Below are 22,326 nucleotides of genomic sequence, written 5' to 3' on the forward strand. Positions count from 1 at the left end.
CCGTCTTGGGGAAGGGGGTTATTCTATGTTATTCTACATGTTATCTGTTCTTTGATTGATTTGGTGTAAAATCAATCCGGTTTCTGTGCTGGGTGGATAAAATGGGGCGGGCGGGGGGCATTTTCTCTCTGGGCTTCCGAGAGCCACAGAGCCACCATTCTCACGGTCCGGTCCCTTGATTGCCGCACACAGAAGAAGCAAGCGCTTTTCCAAGTTGGTATAGTCGAGAGAGAGGAGGGGGGGGGGGAGGGAGAGAGGGGGGGGGGAGAGAGAGGGGGGGGGGAGAGAGAGAGAGAGAGAGAGAGAGAGAGAGAGAGAGAGAGAGAGAGAGAGAGAGAGAGAGAGAGACATTGACATTCATCAAAAAGGAAGAAAGAAAGACTATCCCGGATAGTTTAATAGTAACAGGAACAAAGATGACGCGAACCTCATCAAATGAAACAATACTATTTTCATTCAATTGATCGCAAAGTGTCTTCAATGAATAACTTGGCACTTATTTAAAAGGTTTAACAGAGGTGAGACCGAAACATTTTGTAGTGACAACACGTCATGAAATAACAGAATCTTCTTTTGTTTAAAATAACTTAATACACTAGAAAAAATATGGCAAATATAAATAATTTTGTTTTCATGGAGAACAAATAGTTACAAAGCTCAACCGCATACCAAAGTTCAGCTAAAAGAGCTTTTCCTCGTTCTTGTACAAGGGATTAAAAAAAAAAAAAAAACTAAGGAGGCTTTTTTTAGAGAATTGGGATACAGATTGCTTAGTCCAGGGTATCCCAGTTTAAATAGCTACATGAATTGAGACAAACAAAAATATTACTTGAATATACACCCTTGTGAAATAAAATGCAAATGTTGAAAGTCAACTATCAGTTCACACGTTATAGCCAAAATAAACTTTGTTCGTGTTTATCAACATATTTTACACAAACTTAGTGCCTGTATCTATCTGGGTGTTGTTTGGAGTGTGATGGGACAGAGAGGGGGAAATAAAGCACGGTCCTCAAATAGGACTTTAGGAAATCTGCAAGAGGGAATACAAGAAAAGGGGAAGGAGAGGGGACTTAACACTGAGTGCCCACTATGTATCAGGCACCACGTGAGGCGCTGTACCTTCACCGTTTATCTTTTCTTTTTCCTTTTCCCACATTTTCTACCTGCCTCTGTTGTCTTGGGACAATCAGAGTGTAACTTTTTTGCCCTTCAGACTTTTTTCTTTTGTCCCCCAGGATTAAAGATGGGACAAAAATAAATATAGATAGAAATATATATATCAATTTCCAGATGCTTTGGGTATTATTTTTATACTGAAAATGAAAATGGAGTTAAGTGCATGTGAGTAAAGCGGGGAGTGGGGGAGACACCATCAATGGAATACAAGTAACATGCAAACCGGAATTTACTGTCAGCAGTCTGGACAGTTCTGCCATAATTTTCTCAGAGAAATCATTGTCTGTGGTATCATTTTTGTATTAATATTTTTTCTCTCCTCGTTTTTATACTGTCTTCCCTCTTCTTGCTCTTCCATACGTGGTGGTTTTTAACTCAAAGCACCTGATTCAACGTAAAAGGAGGCCCGCCTCTCTTATCAAATTTCTTGTATTAAAGTGAACTTCGCAGAAAAAGGTCAGTTTCAAAACCTGTGAACTTCCCAGCTGCGTACATTTTTTTTCATCTTAATTCTTTAAATAAGTATACCTCTTCCTTCTGTTTTGCCTTCTTAGCCCATTTTAAAAAACATACACTTTAAGTTGGTAACTCCCCCCCCCCCCACCGCCGCCCCAATTCTCTCGAGATTCTCGTCCAGGTTCTTTTTCCATATTTTTTAATGTACAAAATACTTTAAAATTTTTTTCTTTTTTGTTCCTTGGTTCTCTCTCCGATTTCAGCTTCTGACGAATAGCAATAAGTTCCCTTTCTCTATTTATCTCTGGTTTGTCTTTTCTACTTTTTTCCCTCATTTTTTATTAACAGAATTTTAATTTTTACGCAAGAGTCCATCGTCGCAGTTTTGCCGTGAGCCACACTCCGCTGTCCCAGCACTCCCTTGTCCAGTCTCTCTCCAGACCTCCCAAACCCAGCCCTACAATGCCAAATTCTAGGCCCTTGGGTAGGTGAAAGGTCAGGAGCCACGGAGCTGGTGCCCCTCTTGGGATCCCAGGTCACGCCCTCCGAGTCCGGGATGCGGAATGGGGCAAGGGGCGATCAGCGGGTAGAAAGAGGCTCGGCTCCCGAGGTCTGGAGCAGGTAACGGAGAAGCAGCGGGGCTCGGAGAGCGTGCAAGCTGCGCGCCGTGCTGCAGGCGCGACGCTGGCGTTGGCGTCACAGACCCAGGGCGGCCGCGTGCTTTTTGGCTTTCAGTCTGAGATCCGCGATGCTGGAGTTCTTGCTGGTAGTCTTGGCGGCAGCTGCGGCAGCCACGACGGAGGCGGCAGAAGCTGAGTCCGCGGCCAGCGTGGCGAGCGGCAGTCCGAAGGGCGGCGCGGGGAACATCATGTAGGGCGCGTGCGCGGCCAGGTGCGGGTGCAGGTGGTGGTGCGCGTGCGCCACGGCGCTGTCCAGCTGCAGCTGCGCCTGAACCTGAAAGGACAAGGGCGTCACGTTGCAATGACTATCCTAGAGTGACAACAGAATAGAAACAGAGCATTAACGGCGTCCAGCTTAGCTCGGGGAAGGCTGGGGCAGGGGACGGGAAAGGGGCATTTGGCTGACCTTATCAGTCTGTTACTGAATCTGGGGCACCACAGGGATATTCCAGTGCCCCTGAGTCTCTGCAACTAGCTCAGTGTGGCCTATCCCGTTGAGTCCCAGGGACTCCCGTCTGCAGGAATTGTGGCCGCCCCCTTGGGAGCTGGGTCCGTCAGAGGGCGACATTGCTATTGTGCTAATACATCACCCTCCTGAAAATAACAATGTATATCGGACAGACGACGGGGTGAGGGTCATTACCCTCCTCTTTTGATGCTGTCGTACACCTTTCACCCCGCTACTAAAGCACTGAAGTACCATTAAGCAAATTACAAAACTTTTAGAATGTCACCTAGGGAAGTTGTTGCATCTTCATCACAACTGGCACAATTGTTAGTACTTCTAACATTTACTGCTATTAAAATTACCTTGGGATCTTGTTAAAATGTGGATTCTGATTCAGAAGGTCTAGTGTAGGGCCAGAGATTCTGCATTTCTAACAACCTCCCAGCTGATACTGATGCTGCAGACTAGGAGATCACCTTCTGAGTAGGAAGGGTCTCCTTTTAAGATTCCCCCCTCTCTCCAGTCATTCTCTCTTGCTTCAAAAGCCTAGCATCAGGATACCAGAATTCAGTGGTGCCAGGAGAGCTAAGATCTGCCTAATACTAACCCTCAATACACAGGTGCAGCCAGGTGTCTCCCCCGACCAGGACACTGGCATCTGAGAGTTAATTCATGACTTCACAGTCCTACGGAGCAGGGGGCCTGGCCATGGGGATGGTCAGGCACTGGTTGGGAAAGGATTGCACCCTTAGGCTTGGAGAATAGGGAGTTCAGAGCACTGGGATTTCCCAGGATTAAATCATTGCTGCAGGCTGTACTTTTAAAATATAGTCTTAAAGGTTTCTGTATGGCTAAGAAAGACAGCCGCAAGTTGTCCCTGGGAAGACCAGTGCTTCCCTCTTTACTAGATATGAAGCTTTGCAGCTTTAAAAAATCAAGTCTGAACTGGGAGTGTTTTTATCTATCATCTATCTATCTATCTATCTATCTATCTATTTATTTATTTATTTATCTATCTATCTTCAGTCAGAGACATTTAATGTGAATAACAGATAGAAAACACCTAGAAAAATATTTAGAGAGTTGCCTTAGAAACACCTTAGGACTAACCTCTGTACTGGATCTGACAAAATATTAATCAGAAGGCTTTTCCTTCCTCTCCCCAAGTGCAATCTTTAGTGTATTTTTAAAGGACCAGTTGCTGCCCTCAGGCCTCAGTGGGTTTCCCATGAGGACAGAAAGGACTAGGCATGTAGGCCCCTGACACTGTATAGGTTTTTAAAGGGGACTCATCTGAAAATTGATTCTCTGCCTGTATAGACACCTATATTGGGGCTCAGAGATAGGGGATGTTCAACAATTCAAGCAAATATCCAGGTCTTTTCACAGTTAAAAACAGGTTGAAACTGGGCTGTACTTGCCTGCTGAAATGGCATCCTTAAAGCACCTACATTGACGTACGGTGCTACTCTACAAGCTTCAAATTGGCTGGCAGCCCCTATGAGGACGCCTGCAAAAAATGGGGGAACAAAACACAATAAAGTGAGATTAACATGTCCAGCATTGCTTTCCAAGGTTCCAAATGGAACCAAGATAGAACTATTTCCTCTGGAATTGTACTGTTATCTTCCTAAACTGCTGCCAAAATTAAAAGCAATGTAATTTACTCCCAAACTTTAGGACTCTCATTAACTGCCTTTGGAGCAGATTTTTAAATAAGGACCATATAGTTATCTTTGACAAGGTTCTTTTCTATCTTCATAATAACAACATCCCCTAATACTCTTTTTACTTAGAGTATCAAATGTTCTTTGTCTGAGAAGCATACCTTTATGCAGTTGATTTTCTTGTTTTCTACATTTAGCTCTTCGATTTTGAAACCAAACCTACAAATTGGAAGAAAAAATAAAACCTAGATGTTATGACTCAGAGTAATGTTTTAGGCAAGGATTGGGAGATATAGCAAGCAATCTTTGAATTATATACAAGAATCTTAATTTCCAAAGTTAAAAACATAAATAAATGACAAAAATGGAAAGATTTCATATGCTTTTGTGAAATAAGTTGTTTCTTGATAAATTACTGTAGTCCCGGTTTCATGTTTCCACAGTTAGAATCCCCAAGGCCTAAAACTCGCCCTGATACCTGATACTAAAGTGATAATGGGTTTAGATGTTTGCCCAGTAAGACTTGAGAAGAATATGCTCATTAATAGCCTGTAATATTAATTAGTTTCATCTTCAGGAAAAACCAAACACCAAAGCAAATAGTGACTCTGTTTTTTGGTTTTTCTTTTCTAGGGGTGGGGGGGATAAGAGTGGGGGAAGAGGTAATTAGTGTCATAAAAGCCTCACTACAAAGGAGTTTAGAATTTCTGTGTTCCTCTGTGCAGCAGAGTGTAACATGGTAGCAGAATAATTGTGCCATTATCATGATAATCTAATTTGCTGCTATAGAAGAAGCCACTGAGTGCAGTTAGGGTAGTAGAGAAGTGTCCAGAAGATAGATCAAAATTTAAATAAAGTATGACAAAATAAATACCAGCAATGAAGTTCACTTATTATGAGAAAAAAAGAAGAACATTCTGTGAAATGGGAGTGGGGTATGAATCAAGTAACTGCTGGATACTATCTTCTCCCAGATATTATCACCTTCTTGGATAAACTTGCCAACTTTTAGAGGCAGTATGGCAGATTTTAAGAAATTCAAATAAAGCTTGCTTTTATACTCCAATAATACAGCATTATGTTCTAATAACACAGCATATTGACTGATTAATAAATTAATGTTAAAAAACATGAAAGTAAAATATTGCTTCAGAGCTTTCTTCTTGTTTTTGAAAGCAAGTGTCACAGTCAATGGAAATCTTCAAAAATTCCCTTGCCATTTAGTGTAGTAGAAGGGTAGATATCATGCCAGGGTGGCATCCTTTGTGTACCTCACATGGCCTGAGGCTTCTTGCCTCTTTTTTCCCCTAGAAAAGTTGGAGCTGATACACTAATGCTCACAACTGTAATAATTATCATCATGTCTTTAAGGGGTTGCTAAGCCTCTAGAGATCTCAGTGCAGAGCAAAGTAGGAGAGGCTTAAAAAGGAAGGCTCTGCTGTTGATGCTGTGATGACCAAGGCAGCCTATTATTACTTTTCCCCTTTAAAGTGACTGCTCTGTTTTTGTCCTGATCCTATTACAAGATGCGGGGAAGCCCCATAAGAATTGCATAGTTCGCTGCAGATGGTGGTCTCTAGCCCAGAGACCTAGGGAGTATCTGTTACAGTGATACTTTGTAACAGCTGCAGATGTTCAGGCCTAAAACTGCTCCATGTGTTCAAACAAATAATGACTATCATTTTCTCCTATTTTATTATTTGAGTGGAAATACAACCTGAAACATTTAAATTCGTTTTCCATAAAACTAAAAGGATATCTATGCATGTATGTATATAATTTTTTCCCCTTAAGCGCTCCTGAAGCCTACTTTTCCCATTTCATTCACCACCACAACCGGTAAAGAAATCTGCTCCAATGCTAACTCCATTGAGTGTGGCACTTGCTGGGGTCAGATTTTGGAAATGTCAATATTAAGATATGTGGATTGTTTTAAAATCAAGTTTCTGTAGGTTCAGGTTCACGTCCCTGGTTAAGTGAAAGAACAAAGAGTGACCAAACGCGTTTATTTCTCTGCTATTCCATACACAGTTTCAGATCGGCCACTAACGGCAGACTGTAAATTTGTGCACTTAACAGTTGCTAATTTTCTTTAGTCTGTACATCTATAAACCTAATTGGCATATCCGCTTGGCAAACCTAGATCCCAGAGCAGACCCTCCAGGAAACCCAACTCCGCGGAACAAAATATTCGTTGTAACTTTTAAGGCATCCAGAAGATAAAACGTTTTCTGTGGGATTTTTTTAAGGCTTATAAAAGTAGGCCCATTAGGATTAAACCACATTAAAGGAATAGAGAGGCGAGGGTCGGGGGTGTGGTTTATGAAAACTCTGGGAGCAAGCCCAGCACAGCTTTCTTCTGCTGGGAACATATGTTGGGATGGGGCGGGGGTTGGGGGGAGCACGGGAAGGCTTTAAGACCAAGATCTACTTTGGAAAATAAGACCTCTAGCAGAGACGTCGCTTCCCTTCTCACCTCACTCCAGACATTTGGACCCGCACCCTCGTCGTGTGTACCCCAGGCGACTCTCCAACCCCAGGCATGCCCCTCCTTGCTCCCCGTGACTTCCTCACAGGCGGGTACCTGCACTCGGGCCTCGGAGAGCCCCAGCCGTTGGCTCAGTTCTTCGCGCATAAAGGCGTCCGGGTAGTGAGTCTCGTCAAAAAGCCTCTCCAGCTCGTTGAGTTGTTCCAGGGTGAAATTGGTCCGACTTCGCCTCTGCTTGATTTTGGTCTGGCCTTCGTCCTCCATCCCTTTCGCATCCTCTTTGCGATCTTTCGGCTCCGGGGACACTGGAGGGGGCACCACGAACAGGACCGCACACATACGTCCACGCGCGCACACAGCAGCACACACGCGCACACACACACACACACACAGAGACAAAAATAACACAGCAAATGCCATTACCAGATGTCTCCAGAAGGATGGAGGATCCTCCTGCCCCCTCCCGGAGTTCCTGTCCAGTTCCTCACCCGGCTTCGAGGAAGAGGATCCTGGAGACGCGAAAAGATCAACTCTGGGCGGCCGCCCACGGGCAAAGGTGGGCATTCACCCACCCATCCCTTTTGCAACTGTGGCCTCAGCTCACCTCCTCACTATTCAGCCCACAGTCCCCTGCCCTCCCCCGAGAACACCAAATCAATTCCACTCACCCTCTCTTGCACTCACTCTCTCCCACTCGCGCACACAAATCAAAAGCGCCGCACCGAGCGGGTCACAGAACGAGATGCCGGCAGGAGAGCGCAGCGAGGCCACGGACTGGCCTGTTACACCGGCCATTCCCAGAGTGCTGGGCCGTTGTCAGGCCAGCAGTGGCCGCCGCCGGCTCTCTTGTCTCTCTCAAACTTGCTGGTCTAATTTGGGAACAACTGGGCTGAAGGGTCACAGCCGGAGGACAAGACCCCGGGGACGCATGGCCCTGGGAGCCACTTTCCCGGGCGCTCTTTGCGGACCCAGGGCTTGGACCAAATCCCGCGGACGGCCCACGGACAGTCAGGCAGTCCCTGTCCCCCCTGCCGAATCCCAGTCGCCTGAGCAGAGGCGCCCACGCCATGTTGGCGGCCTGGAGGGCTCGCTGTCCACACCCGGCCGGAAGGCCGAGAGGCGGAAAACCAGCTTCGGGGAGCCAGCGAAACAGACCGCTCTCTTTCGCTCCTTTCTCCCTCCCCATTGGAAAGGCAGACGCGACCCTGAATGCTTAAACCCATAGAGATCAACAGGTTCAAGCGGAACATTCGGGATCCTCGGTTTCTATTGGTTGCTCAAAGCCTTTTCATGCATCCAGCAGCTCGGATGTTTAATAAAATATGCATTTTTCTGCTCTAGGTTTGCACACATCCGTTGCCACTTTCCTGTCCTTCCTTTTCCTCCCTTTAAAAACAGGAGCTCCACGAGTGTGAGCATACAGGGACACCAGAGGGATGTGGATATATATATATTTATTTATTTATTTAGGCCAAGGGACCGTGATCAGGGGAACCAGTGTCAACATAAGCTGCCCTCTGGAACCTTCATCCTCTGCACCTGAATCGGAGACTTGGGTTTTTAAAGTGCAAAAGCTTAGTTTGGATAATCGAGGCTGTTTGCAGTTCTTCCCAGCCCAGAATCCCGATCAGCATGGGTGTTAAAAATCATTTCCAGAAGAGCTGGCCTGCAGACAAATTAATATTTGCCCTGAGCTTGGAAATCAACAATCCCAGGACTTCGTTTGCCCCCCGTTCAGACCCTAACTTCGCGAGGCGGGGGACTGCTGGTGTTCCCAGGGCCTGGAGCTGGGGACTCAGGCCCGGGAGGGTACACTGGACCGCCTGGCAGTTATGCTACCACTTTCCAAATTTAGGAATACTTGGTACCCCGTCTGGGAGAAGAACCTCTAGAACTCAGCCCAGCTTGGCATTCTGGTTACTGTGATCTTAAGTGTTTCCCGCATATCTACTTCTCAAAGTTCGTGTTATGGACGTTTGTCCTTCCTCAGGGAAGAAGTGGATACATTACAGCACAAACTGAAGCCAAGTTAATAGGAAAATATTTCCACAGATATTGCAATGAAATTTAAATATGAAAACACACATCTTTCAGATTCTGCCTTTGGCTTTGTTTATTTCGTGCCATCCACAGTGGAAGCCTCTCAAACTTTTGGGGCTTCAAAGAGAAAGATGTCCACATTTACAGTTGATTAACAGACTTAATATAATCTCTATTTCGCCCCCAAATTTCCATTTATTGGCCTAAACAAGAACAGACTGTCATAAACGACTTAATTGCTTGCTTAAATATGTGATTCTAAGCATGCCACATATTTTCTTAATTGGAAAAATATGGCAGCACACCAGTTACTGCAGGCACCAAGTGCCAAATTAATTTTATTGTTGAACTCCTTTGAATTGATACTGGACTCTCCACCATTTAGAAAAAGTCTTTTCCTAATACTTTCCTGGCACCAAAGGATTATCCCACCACAAAATCAGAGTACTGGATGATGCGACGCAGTAAAATTTCGAAAAACAAACAAACAAACAAACAAAAAAGGAGCCTAACGCATCTCCCGAAAGAAACAGCGCACAGCCTGAACCTTAGCCTGCCTTGGTCTCATTCTACCTTCACAGCTCAAAGAAAATGGGAAGTTTGGGGCCCTAAATTCCAGGGAACCAGGGTCTTCGCGGAGTTAGCGGCAGCACGAAACCCGGGGCGACTCCAGGGTGAAATCCCAATCAATCTCTCTGCTCTGTATCTCTGTCGCCTTTCTCTCTTTTTCTTTTTTTTCCTCGGGCCTAGGAAAGGGGCTCCCGCAAACTCGGCTCTAGATGCTAACTGTAATCCCGCCGCCTGGCCCAGCTACTGCCAGCACCCCCTTTCGCAGCCCGGCCCAGTGAACTTCCCCATCCGCCTGCGGGCCGTCTGGGCTGCGGGCCCAACCTCCCGTTGGTGAAAATGCGTTTCGGTGGAATGGGAGTAGCGGGAGCATCTGAGAAGGGCGCGCGCAAACCCCACACGCCCCCCCCCCCCGCACACACATTCGGACCCCACCCACGACCGTGCACACCACCGGACTCCCACCCCTCCATCCTCACTCCAGCTTCCAAAGCTGGGGTCCAAGAGCCCTCTCCGCGTCCCGCCCCCTCCCCGCTGGGCCTTGGTGTCCTCTCCCGCCCGAAAGGAGTCAGGAAGGCGGGAAGGGGAACCGCGGCCGGGGGTCAGGCCGTTACCCTCGGTGAGCCGCGGGCTGCCCGGCTCCCTGCTTCTCTCGGCGGCGCCCATGTCCAGCTCCCGGACGGGAGAGCGCGCTCCTCCAGCTCCTCCGCCCGCTCCTCCTCCTCCTGCACCTCCTCCACCTCCTCCGCCTCCGCCTCCGCCTCCTCCTCCGCCGCCGCCTCCGCCGGCCGCCCGGACTGCGGGACTGCTGCGGTCGTCACGGCCCGGCTCCGCGCAGCCCGTCGGCTCCTTGGCCCCGCGCAGCGGCCCGCTCTCCAGCACCTCCCGGTACGTGATAGCTTCCTTCTTCTCCTTCACTTTCTGGTCAAAAGACTTCGAGACGAACGCCGTAAGTTCTTCCATCGCCGCCAATGCCCGTCAGCCCCGCGCTCAACGTCTCGCAGCCGAGCCCAGCTCTTTTTTTCCTTCTTCTTTTTTTACTGCTCCAGCCCCCCCAATAATAACACATCAATGGGACAGGGGTGGGGGAGGAGTGGGAGGAGGAGGAAGAAGAAGAAGAAGAAGAGAAGAAAGAAGAAAGAGGAGAAGTAGAAGGAGAAAAAGAAGTAAGAAGAGGAGGAGGAGGAGGTGAAGGAGGAGGAGGAGGAGGAGGAGGAGGAGGAAGAAGAGGAAGAGGGAAGGGGCGGGGGCCGCGGGAGGGAAATGGGAACTGATGCTTCCCTGCCGGAGCGCGCTTGTTCAACGTTAAGATCTTTGACAATTCTTCCTGCGGAGAGTTCAGATCTGATAGCAACGCAACGCTTGAAGTCTCACTATTTATACTTCGCAAAGGCGGCCCCTTGTTCTGAGTAAATTACCTCCCCTTCGCAACTCGGAGGGAGACCCTTCCCGGGAAGCACCCGCGCCACTACCTGGGGGTGGGGGAGTGGGGGTTGGGAGGTGGGGGTGATAGGGAGAGAGGGAGGGAGGGAGAGAGGGAGAGGGAGAGGGAGAGGGAGAGAGAGATTGAGATTGATTAAGGCTGGAGTCCAGGCTGGCTGGGGCTGGAGTGTGAGTGAGGACAGCGAAGGGGGACCAGAGGGAGTGGGAAGAAGAGGCAGACAGTCCGGGTTTTCAGATACCTCGGCCGCCTGCGCTCTTGGCCATTAATTCAGGATGACAAGAATCCATAATTAATTTAATTAGGCGTGGATTTTGCGTTGGTGTCACGGCTTACTTAAACACTAGGGAGCTGGACTTATTCCGCCGGGGCGTGGTCAAGAGGAAACTGACAAGTGCGCGACTCCTGGAGTCAATAGGGTATCCCGACTTGGCATCCGACCCTATGTCCTCGCCGGGCGTCAGGGTGCAGCGCAACTGCTCGGCCCCGAATTGCTGCCCGGCAACCCTGCCCTGCATCAGGCACCCGGGACCCCAGTTCTGTATCCTGACCCCGTATCTCAATCCTACATACCTGCTACCCCGACCCGAAACCTTGGAGCCTGGCATCCTGGCTTCACAACCCTGCCGAGTCAGGGTCCTTTACAGTTTCTCAAGCGCGCGCAGCTCCTTTCAGGAGCTTCCGGGCCCGCGGCCAGAGCTGAGCCTGGGTCTTCACCAAGCTCCCTGCCCCGGGGAGTTTGTGATTCACCCCATTATTCGCGTCCTGGAGACCGAGCCGACTCCTCTACGGACAAACCCTTCTCGAAGTGGCTGGTTTGTTTAACACATTTCCCGAGCAGCTGTTCCCTGACAGATTCCATTTTAAAGTGTTTCCTTAGCGCTTGGTCAAGGACAGTTTGACTTCGTTCCCTCTTTGAGGTCTCAGGACCCTCAACCTTCTCCCTTACTCTTTGCACCCGGACTCCTCCCACAATGAACTACAGAAACTCTTCTTTAGCATCCCGGGAAATATTCTAATTGATTTCCTAATTTTGAAAAGAAAATTATTATCCCTCTTTGAGTTTGAAAAAAAAAATCGATGTTTAGTTTGTGGCCCATCTAATTTATGTACTGTGGATTATTAAAAAAAAAAAAAAAAGCTCGCCGGGAGAAAAGCACCCCCCTACAAAGCTACGATTTAAAATATATTCCTGGACTATTTGCATCGAAACTGTTATATGGAAGGACACATCTATATTCCTGCATCATTTGTCCGTATTGTGCAGGACAAAGCTTGCTGTGAGAATTGTGGCCATATATATATATATATATATATACCCCTCACATAAGAATATTTACATATGAAAAAAGAATATTTACATATGGAAAGTTATATTTACCTGAGTGTGTAAACAAATATACCTTTTCAAGTGTGGCTTTGGGGACATTTTTGAGTAGTCTGAATATTAATGCAGTCTTTATGATGTTAAAGGTAACTTGTTCGTTTTCTTGGATCTTATACTCTTTGTAAAAATAAAAGCAATTATAGAACTTTGATTCCTATATCTTCCACCCATTGGTTAAGGCATTAACACAAAGTTAACAGATAATTTGAGAAGTTCCATCAAAGCAACCGAAACGTGTAAAAAGAGAACACAATTACAACATAATACATTAATGTTTCTAGATATGTAAATAGAAGCTATATGTAATTTTATGTCATACCACACTACTCAGATTAAAATAGTCAGTTAGTGAACTTAGTGAAGATGGAAATCACACTCTTTAGAATTGTTACTTTGCCTTTTTTCCTCTTTAATTCTAAAGTTGTTTTTTCGTCTCAAAACATTTCATTCATTGCTACTTTTAGGAAAAACACTTAAGATCTTTAAGTTTCCAGTATCAATAGCTTTTAGGTATCAGTAAATTACACGAGTGTTTGCTTTTTATTACACTACAAAAGAGACTCAAATACTCACTTTCCAAAGTTATATTAACTTAGAAACATGATTTTACAGTTAGTCTTGGGTTACTATTTGTGACCACTTTACTCCTGATATTATTAGAGGGGAATAACCATAAAACTTTAATCCTTTATGAAAATCCGTTTTTAAGGTTATTTAGCAGAATGACAAATAATGGGGCCAGCTAAATGGATGTGGCGCTCAAATAGCTCTCAAACTGAGGTGTTAAATGTGTATTCACAAACAGCTCCAAAAACAGCCACTATTAAAAGTCTGGTAAGGGATCAGGAGGCTCACCAGCTACTTTTTTTGCCCTTTCAAGCACATGACTTTTAAGTCTGAACTTAAAATCCATCTATTAAGCTTGAGGGAAAGATGAACACTTTTAAGTTAATTAGGATACAATAGTTGTATAATTCACACGAAATAGATTTTCCCATAGATTTTTCTGGCGTGTTGCTCTTAGTATATTTACAAATAGTGGCGTTTCTATAAGATGGAGCTATGAGAGATCTGTAGTGTCTAACCACGGATTCCTACTGGCCTAAGGGAAGTTTCGTTTTAAAAAACCCCACCAAACCCAGGTTTTGAAATCATATACTAATAAATGCTCACCAAGTTCTAATGATGTTTCTTTAAATAGCAAATATTTTCCGAGGACAAGACATTTCAAAATGCATTTCTGGTAAAAACAAACAAAATTGAGAATAAAGTTCAGTTGACAGCCTGCAGACAGATACACAGTTTCCAATAAAATTCAGGACCCCAAAGGTTCATTTCCACCGCCACCCCCACCGGCTCTTGAATTATTTAAAATAAACATGTAGTGCTGTAGTTAAGCTTTAAAATGGTTCCTCAAAACAGGTTAGTTAAGATACAGTCACTTATGAGAAATAAAATTGTGGAGGTGATTTTCTCCATCTCAAATGTCTGTGGAAAACTGTAGCTTGGGTATACAGCAGCTGTGGACGAGTTGGTTCTCACAGTCCACCCAAACCAAGGCCAACAATTTACCTCCTTATCGATGCTTACTGATAGTAAATAAGGAAAAAATGATGTTCATGCAAGGACAGATAAAGTCGTATGAGTTACAGAAAATGCTGAATTGATTTCATTTGTAGTGGTCGAAATAACAACAACAAAATCCCCTACACATTTAATTTATTTTCCAGAAGAAACCTCCTTTCCCTGCCTCGGGCAGTTTTCTCCCATTCCGCAACCAACCAGTTACTTTAATGCGAGAAAAAAATTTGCGCCCAACCTGTGCCTTCACCTTCAGGGCAGAAGAAACGCCGACTTTTAATGCATTTTTGCAAATAAATCATTACAATTTAATCACACACGACTCTGACGCTATACAGACACACTCCCATGATTTATTATTGTTGGGCCAGTTTCCTCCTCTCCCAGCATGAGATAATCGATTTTGCTACGTGTGGGTGTCTATATAACTTCTTATAATGCAGGTTGGTTTACTGATTATCTGTGACGATAACGACGATTACTAAGGCAATAATACTCTTCAGTCCCCACCTTTATTGCTTTTTGGTAACAAGAAACTCAAATAATCAAGCAAGCAAAACCAACACCAAACAAAAAATTGGCGGCGTGACAATCTACTCCCTCGACACTCCTAACGCCTGGCAGCCTCCATCGATGCACTCGAAAGCTCGGCTGATGCTGCCTGGCGGTGAAACCAGGAAGGCGGTGAGCTTAAACTGAAGTAAGTTCGGTGGACGCCGGCGGCGCCCAGATTTGAAGAAACGTTTCCAGATCTGCGGCGTTTGTAAGTCTACGGGAGGTGTAAGCCCGAAGGCCGGAATCCAGGTGATGCCCGCGTCCGGGGCCTGAGAGGCGGCGCCTGCAGCCGAGGGGTTCCGAGGCCCTACTCCGGCGTGAGGCGGCGCGGGCCTGGCGCAGTCTGTGTACGGGAGGCAGCAGCAGCGGCAGCTGCGGGGGGCGGTGGGAGGTGGTGGTGGTGGGGGTGCTGGCTCGGCGGTGTGCCGAGCGGCGCATTGCGCAGGCGCCTCGCACCTGGAGGAGTCTGACCTTTGAAGACCAAGCTGGGGCCTTAGGGGGTTGGCAGCTATCGGGTGATAACGCGGTCGCAGGCCTCAGGCTAGGCCCTGAGTCTCGAGGTGGTGAGGGAGAGTTAGCCACCTGTTCTTCGCCTCCGTTCCTCAACACCTCTCGCACGCCTACCCACACCGCCAGTCCCTGATCCTTGATAGCTGTTTTTGGGTTTCTGGGTTCGTCTTGTAAGGGGTGACCGGTGCTTCGTCACTAGCTATAGGTAGGGTGGGGCGTGAGGGAGGCTGCAACCTGGCGTACTCTGTTCTACCTACTCCGTTGTCTCTACTTTAAATCCGCCTCCCCTTCCAACTCCGCCCTCCCTCCCCCGCCCCTCCCCCACCGCCACTCCCCCCCCCCCTCGCTTGCTGAGAGGAGAGAGAGTGCTGGGTGAAATACACTTTCCCTCCTTAACAAATAAATATACTTGCCTTAAACGCTCATCTGTTTCCTTGACTTAAGGACTTGTGGCCTTGTGGTCATAGCCCAAGAGCATATGGCTACCCTTAAACTGTTTCCTTTGGTGAGAGGTTATATAATGCACTGTTATACATGTTGCCTGCTCTTGATTTTAGGTCATCCTTAATTTCTCTTTTAGAGGTTGTATATCTTTAAATGCACAGTGGAGGCCATTTTTTTTCTTTTTTGCATTTTCAGAATTAGCAGTAACTTATTTGTGTTTCAACTAACTAGGTACTAGGTAGTTAAATAAATTAAAACGTTTCGTTTGTCACAAAAAAGTATTCAAGTTGTCATCTTTGGACTTAACCATAAAAGCTCTTAAGTGAAGGAGATACGCAGAATTTTCAGGTTTAAGGATTGGAACAGATATGACAGGTGCAACCCTGTGAGGAAACTGGGTATCCTTTGAGAGCTCCTTTAGCTCTAGAGTCTATAAATATTCACTTTATTTGCAGACACAGGAGATTTCCTGCTAAGTGGTGGCACTTTATTACTGTATGTTCTTCAATAAGAGAGCTAAAAATGTTTGAAACTGAAAAAGATAAAGGCAGTTGGCACATGTTAATTGGTCTTACCAACTTGACTAGTCTCAGGAGAGTTGTGTTATGAGTTGGAATACTTCTGTAATAAGATTGTTGTATTAGATGTATAGGTATATTTTCTACCTTTATTTTCACACCAGTGGGAGGAAATTCCTATGACTGATAATGTTTTTTTAAAAAAGATGCTAGTCTGCATATTTTTAGTTGTGCTGGGAGGAGTTTTTTGATAATTCTGTATCTCTTTTGAGTTTTGCTTTGTTTTGCTCATTAAGCTAGAATTTACCTTAGTTCTTTTATTGCCTTGGGTGGTTCTCTGCTTGTTTGTGGATTTCTTCCTATGCTAAACTGTGTTATCCCCGTTTTTTAAACTTTTCTCTACCTCTTTGAGGTGGATTTCCCATTGAAATGACTGTTCCTCCCCCCTCTCCTTTGGTCATGTGTCCAGGATCAAAAAGATTATAGTTTGGGCTTCCCTGGTGGCGCAGTGGTTGCGAGTCCGCCTACCGATGCAGGGGACATGGGTTCGTGCCCCGGTCTGGGAGGATCCCACATGCCGCGGAGCTGCTGGGCCCGTGAGCCATGGCCGCTGAGCCTGTGCTCCACAACGGGAGAGGCCACGACAATGAGAGGCCCGTGTACCACCAAAAAAAAAAAAAAAAAAAAGATTATAGTTTGATATACTGTGAATGAGTAGTGGTGAAATAATTATAAACTGTCATGTCCTTTAGGAATCTTTGTTCTCTCTTAACTGCCTGCTTTCTGAAAAAGATAACTGCTTATTCTACCTTTATTGATTACCAGACAAAGGAACTACTTGTGTATGCTTTTAACCTCTCTTTTGAATGAACACATTTTGGCTCCACATCTTCAATCGGTCACCTAAACTTTACAGTAAGATGTTTTTGTAAACTGATGTCCTACTGTAGTCATTATGTCGTGGCTTCGGTTCTATAGTGGGAGTAGTTGGATATGGTTTGAAACCATGAGACTACAACCAGGAAGTAATAGGGGCTAGAGTGAGAACAGAAAACTGAGAGCCTTAGGAGTTGTGTCCTTGTGTTGCCTTTTCTGCTTGCAGATAGATTGAAAAATTGTTAAGTTCTGGGATTCCTAAAAATCTGTGCTCAATTCATCATTTCTCTTATCGGAAAGAGCTATTAATGGGTCTTTCCATGTGTTATACCTTACCAATGGAGTTAAATATAAACAGTTCTTCCTTACTAGGAGTGTGTGATATAAATTGACCACCATGACTTGAATGAGCAAATATATTCAATTATATGCTAGTGACATTATGGAAATCCAGAGGTAAGTATGAATCTAGGGAATTCAGTACTGTCATGGATAGAGAAGACAGTTTTTGGATCTACCTCTGATTTGTTCTTAGTGTTCACTTTCTTTTCTGAATAAATAATTGAAGTTAACTATAATAAAGAAATGCAGTGGCTTTTTGCTTTCTCTTATTGAGGTTAATTATACTTTAGCATTATTTTTTGAAATGTAAATGTGTTACTTGAAAAAATATTTATAGATTTATGACAGTGATATTTTAAGTTTTTTCACCCGGTTGCTCTAAGGAAGGATTTTATATCTTCCATTAACTTTTATGAGTTAATGTAACCATTCTTCTAATATGGATGAATTATGTTATTTTATGTTAAAACATAGAAAAAATTTATACCCATCTCTCAATCTCTTTTTTGGTCACCAACAAGGTACATAATTAGATGTTTGTCCTTTTCTTTTTTTCCTACTTCTTTATGCCTTCTATAAGGACTTAAAAGCTGGACAAAAATGGAGAATGAAAATGACTGTGGGTACCTTAGAGTAGTGGATCTCACAGTTTTTAGTTTTAGGATCACTTTAGATTCTTAAAAGTTACTGAGAACCCTACGAACTTTAAAAAATATATATATATATATTTATTTATTTATTTACTTTGGCTGCACCAGGTCTTAGTTGTGGCACGCGGGATCTTTAGTTGCGGCATGCATGCGAGCGAGATCTAGTTCCCTGACCAGGGATCCATCCTGGGCCCCTTGCATTGGGAGTGTGGAGTCTTATCCACTGGACCACCAGGGAAGTCCTGAGGACCCTACAAACTTTTATCTACATGAGCTATATCTAGAAATATTGCCTTACTAGTAATTAAGCCAGAAAAATTCGAAATACTAATCCACTTAAAAATAACAATAATAAATCCATTACTTGGTAACATAACATATTTGATTTGAAAAATGGCTATGTTTTCCAAAACAAAACAAACTTAGTGAGAAAAGTGGCATTATTTTTCATTTTTGCAAATCTCTACTATCTGGCTTAATAGAAGACAGTTGGATTCTTTTATCTGCTTCTGTATTCAGTCTATTGTGATGAGTTTTTTGAATGAAGTATATGAAGAAAATCTGGATGCACACAGATATGGTGTTGGAAAAAGTAGTATTTTAATAGCTTTTTCAGATAATTACTTCTTTAATACTACTCCAGAACTTGACAAGTAGTTTCTTAAAGGTTGGTTGCAATGTGTTATTTGAAACTATATCAATGACCTTTTCATGCTTACATTAAAATCTATTGGTCTGTCTTGCACTGTGAATGGATTTTTTTACTCATATGATTCTGTGACATCATGCATTGGTCTGTTGGAAAATACTGGTTCATTGAGTTATGCATATCTTCCAGATATTGACACCCTTCATTATATAATATTTTTAAAATTCCCATATGTTAATATCACCATTGATCTCATCAGAGGAATCTTTAAGTGCTGAGAAGCTGTCAATCTCATGGTGACAAATACAAGTTATCCAACATTTTGATTTTTGCTTGAGAGCTCAAATTTTATCATTGGCAACAAATTGACACTTTCCTTGAAGTGAAAGACTCCCTTAATTCATTTTTGAGAAAACGTCTGTCAAATACCCAAGTCTGAATAATCGTAGTCAGTTCTTTAAAATAAATAGTGTTTCATGATAAAAGCAGCTAGTTCAACTTGTAATTCGGCTGTAATTCAGTTCAGCTTGTAATTCAAATACTTTTCTCAAGATAATCATCATTCTTCAGTATGCAGTAGCAGTTATGTGTATTTCCTAATTCATCACACAGAATATTAAGATGTGTTCTCAAGGGTTGAAATTTAATAAAATTAATGACTTTTACTGCCTTATCAAGGACATTCCTAAGTGAAACTGCCTTAAAAAAATTTTTTTTTAATAAACTGTTGCAGTGAAGAATTCAATGACTGCTAGTACCATTTGGCCCCATTGCCTTGATTCCTGTTAAAGCACCAGCAATTTTGCCTACCATTGCTTTTACGTTATCAGCGCAAAAGTCAACACAGTGAAAAAGGTAAATCATGTTTTAGTATTATAATAAAAATAGTTTCAACTTGTTGGATCCTCTGAGGTCTTAGGGACCCCTCGGGGTCTAGAGAACCACTTTGAGAACTGCTGTTAAACTGGAATGTAAGCTCCTTGAGGGCAAGGATTTTTCTCTATTGTTTATTGATGTATCCCTTGTACCTGGGCCTGCTGTCATCCTGGAACTTTTTAACCTATCTCAAGTGTTAGACCACTTGTTTTCTGAATCTGGGTCATCTTTGTTTACTCTCCCTCTGGTAGAGCACATCCTTCAGTACCTTCCTAAAAAAGGGTGAGTGTGAGGTGTAATTTTGAGCCTTTGCATATCAGAAAATGTCTTTATTTTGATCTCGTATTAGATCTATGATTGGGCTGAATATAGATTGTAGTTTGAAAATAATTTTCACTTAGAATTTTGAAGGCAAGTCACCATGGTTTGCTGTGTTGCTGCTGAGAAGCCCTGTGCCTTTTATTGTGATTACCCATTTGTTTATCTTTAGAAGTTTCTAGGATCTTTGTATTCCTCGTTTCTGAACTTTTATGAGGTATGTCTGGTATAAGTCTTTAAATTCATTGTCCCAGGGATTTAGGGCAATTCATATCTTTCACTTCTGGAAATTTTTAAAATTATTCTTTGGATATTTTTCTTTATCTCTTTTCTATGCTTTGTTTCTTTCCGGAATGCATATCAGTTGGATATTGGACTTCCTGGATTGATCCTCTTTTACCTTCTGTTTTTTATCTTTTTATTTTTTTACTTTTCATGAGTGCTTTGATAGTATCTTCTAAGCCTATTGAATTTCTTAGAAATTATCATTTGTTTAAATTTTTAGCTTTCTCTCCTGTTATATGGATGTTCCTCCTATTCTTTTTTTTTAAACATCTTTATTAGAGTATAACTGTTTTACAATGGTGTGTTAGTTTCTGCTTTACAACAAAGCGAATCAGTTATACATATACATATGTTCCCATATCTCTTCCTTCTTGCGTCTCCCTCCCTCTCACCCTCCTTATCCGACCCCTCTAGGTGGTCACAAAGCACAGAGCTGATCTCCCTGTGCTATGCTTCTGCTTCCCACTAGCTATCTATTTTACATTTGGTAGTGTATACATGTCCATGCCACTCTCTCACTTCATCAGAGCTTACCCTTCCTCCTCCCCCATATCCTCAAGTCCATACTCTAGTAGGTCTGTGTTTTATTCACAGATCTACTAGAGTAGGTCCTACCTACTCTAGGACCACATATAGGTGGTCCTACCACCAATCTCTTCATGACATTTTTTTTTTCTTAGATTCCATATATATGTGTTAGCATAAGGTATTTGTTTTTCTCCTTCTGACTTATTTCACTCTGTAAGAAAGACTCTGGGTCTATCCACCTCATTACAAATAACTCAGTTTCATTTCTTTTTTATGGCTGAGTAATATTCCATTGTATATATGTGCCACATCTTCTTTATCCATTCATCTATTGATGGACACTTAGGTTGCTTCCATGTCCTGGCTATTGTAAATAGAGCTGCAATGAATATTTTGATACATGACTCCTTTTGAATTATGGTTTTCTCAGGGTATATGCCCAGTAGTGGAATTGCGGGGTCGTATGGTAGTTCTATTTGTAGTTTTTAAGGAGCCTCCATACTGTTCTCCATAGTGGCTGTATCAATTTACATTCCCACCAACAGTGCAAGAGTGTTCCCTTTTCTCCACACCCTCTCCAGCATTTATTGTTTCTAGATTTTTTGATGATGGCCATTCTGACCGGTGTGAGATGATATATCATTGTAGTTTTGATTTGCATTTCTCTAATGATTAATGATGTTGAGCATTCTTTCATGTGTTTGTTGGCAATCTGTATATCTCTTTGGAGAAATGTCTATTTAGTTCTTCTGCCCATTTTTGGATTGGTTTGTTTGTATTTTTGTTATTGAGCTGCATGAGTTGCTTATAAATTTTGGATATTAATCCTTTGTCAGTGGCTTCATTTGCAAATGTTTTCTCCCATTCTGAGGGTTGTCTTTTGGTCTTGTTTATAGTATTCTTTGCTGTGCAAAAGCTTTTAAGTTTCATTAGGTCCCATTTGTTTATTTTTGTTTTTATTTCCATTTCTCTAGGAGGTGTGTCAAAAAGGATCTTGCTGTGATTTATGTCATAGAGTGTTCTGCCTGTGTTTTGCTCTAAGAGTTTGATAGTGTCTGGCCTTACATGTAGGTCTTTAACCCATTTTGAGTTTATTTTTGTGTATGGTGTTAGGGAGTGTTCTAATGTCATACTTTTAAATGTACCTGTCCAGTTTTCCCAGCACCACTTATTGAAGAGGCTGTCTTTTCTCCACTGTGTATCCTTCACTCCTTTATCAAAGATAAGGTGACCATATGTGTATGGGTTTATCTCTGGGTTTTCTATTCTATTCCATTGATCTATATTTCTGTTTTTGTGCCAGTACCATACTGTCTTAATTACTGTAGCTTTGTAGTATAGTCTGAAGTCAGGGAGCCTGATTCCTCCAGCTCCATTTTTCGTTCTCAAGACTGCTTTGGCTATTCAGGGTCTTTTGTGTTTCCATACAAATTGTGAAATTTTTTGTTTTAGTCCTGTAAAAAATGCCAATGATAGTTTGATAGGGATTGCATTGAATCTGTAGATTGCTTTGGGTAGTAGAGTCATTTTCATAATGTTGATTCTTCTAATCCAAGAACATGGTATATTTCTCCAGCTATTTTTATCATCTTTAATTTCTTTCATCAATGTCTTACAGTTTTCTGCATACAGGTCTTTTGTCTCCTTTGGTAGGTTTATTCCTAGATATTTTATTCTTTTGGTTGCAATGGTAAATGGGAGTGTTTTCTTAATTTCATTCTCAGATTTTTTCATCATTAGTGTATAAGAATGCCAGAGATTTCTGTGCATTAATTATGTCTTGTTTTTTTTTTTTTTTTTTTTTTTTGGTGGTACGCGGGCCTCTCACTGTTGTGGCCTTT

General features: G+C 43.2%; 2 protein-coding genes across 12 annotated transcripts in view; one reads left to right on the top strand and one right to left on the bottom strand.

Annotated features, from left to right (window-relative positions):
* Positions 1-1,817: 1,817 nt before the first annotated feature.
* SHOX2 (SHOX homeobox 2) lies at positions 1,818-10,859 on the bottom strand. 4 transcript variants are annotated; one of them, XM_067035334.1, is made up of 6 exons: positions 10,140-10,859; positions 7,407-7,427; positions 7,015-7,223; positions 4,592-4,649; positions 4,185-4,273; positions 1,818-2,589 (listed from the first exon to the last, which is right to left on the bottom strand). In XM_067035334.1, exons 1-6 carry the CDS (start codon positions 10,486-10,488, stop codon positions 2,332-2,334), a joined length of 984 nt encoding a protein of 327 aa, XP_066891435.1. In that variant the 5' UTR covers positions 10,489-10,859; the 3' UTR covers positions 1,818-2,331. The 4 variants fall into 4 exon arrangements, with proteins under 4 accessions (XP_066891435.1, XP_066891434.1, XP_058921509.1 ...); XM_067035333.1 differs by having other exon boundaries at positions 1,818-2,625; XM_059065526.2 differs by lacking the exon at positions 7,407-7,427.
* Positions 10,860-14,575: 3,716 nt separating this feature from the next.
* Positions 14,576-22,326, top strand: part of RSRC1 (arginine and serine rich coiled-coil 1) — a 443,255-nt gene continuing 435,504 nt past the window's right edge. The window contains exon 1 of one of the 8 annotated variants that reach the window (XM_059065529.2): positions 14,576-14,697. The gene's annotated coding sequence lies outside the window, so the exon portion shown is untranslated. Of the gene's footprint in view, positions 14,739-22,326 lie in introns of all 8 variants that reach the window. The other 7 variants (XM_059065528.2, XM_067033908.1, XM_067033906.1 and 4 more) reach the window with 7 other exon arrangements.

This window comes from Kogia breviceps, chromosome 5 (genome assembly GCF_026419965.1).
Source record: "Kogia breviceps isolate mKogBre1 chromosome 5, mKogBre1 haplotype 1, whole genome shotgun sequence".
In the NCBI taxonomy this organism is placed as follows: domain Eukaryota; kingdom Metazoa; phylum Chordata; class Mammalia; order Artiodactyla; family Physeteridae; genus Kogia; species Kogia breviceps.

What these genes read in the sequence shown, in the direction of transcription:
- SHOX2 (XM_067035333.1), bottom strand. Translation starts at nt 10,488, where the DNA reads ATGGAAGAACTTACGGCGTTCGTCTCGAAGTCTTTTGACCAGAAAGTG. An exon ending in CAGCCCGCGGCTCACCGAGG is followed by an intron (nt 7,428 to 10,139) that starts GTAACGGCCTGA and finishes TCGCGTCTCCAG; the next exon opens with GATCCTCTTCCTCGAAGCCG. An exon ending in ATCCTCTTCCTCGAAGCCGG is followed by an intron (nt 7,224 to 7,406) that starts GTGAGGAACTGG and finishes TGCCCCCTCCAG; the next exon opens with TGTCCCCGGAGCCGAAAGAT.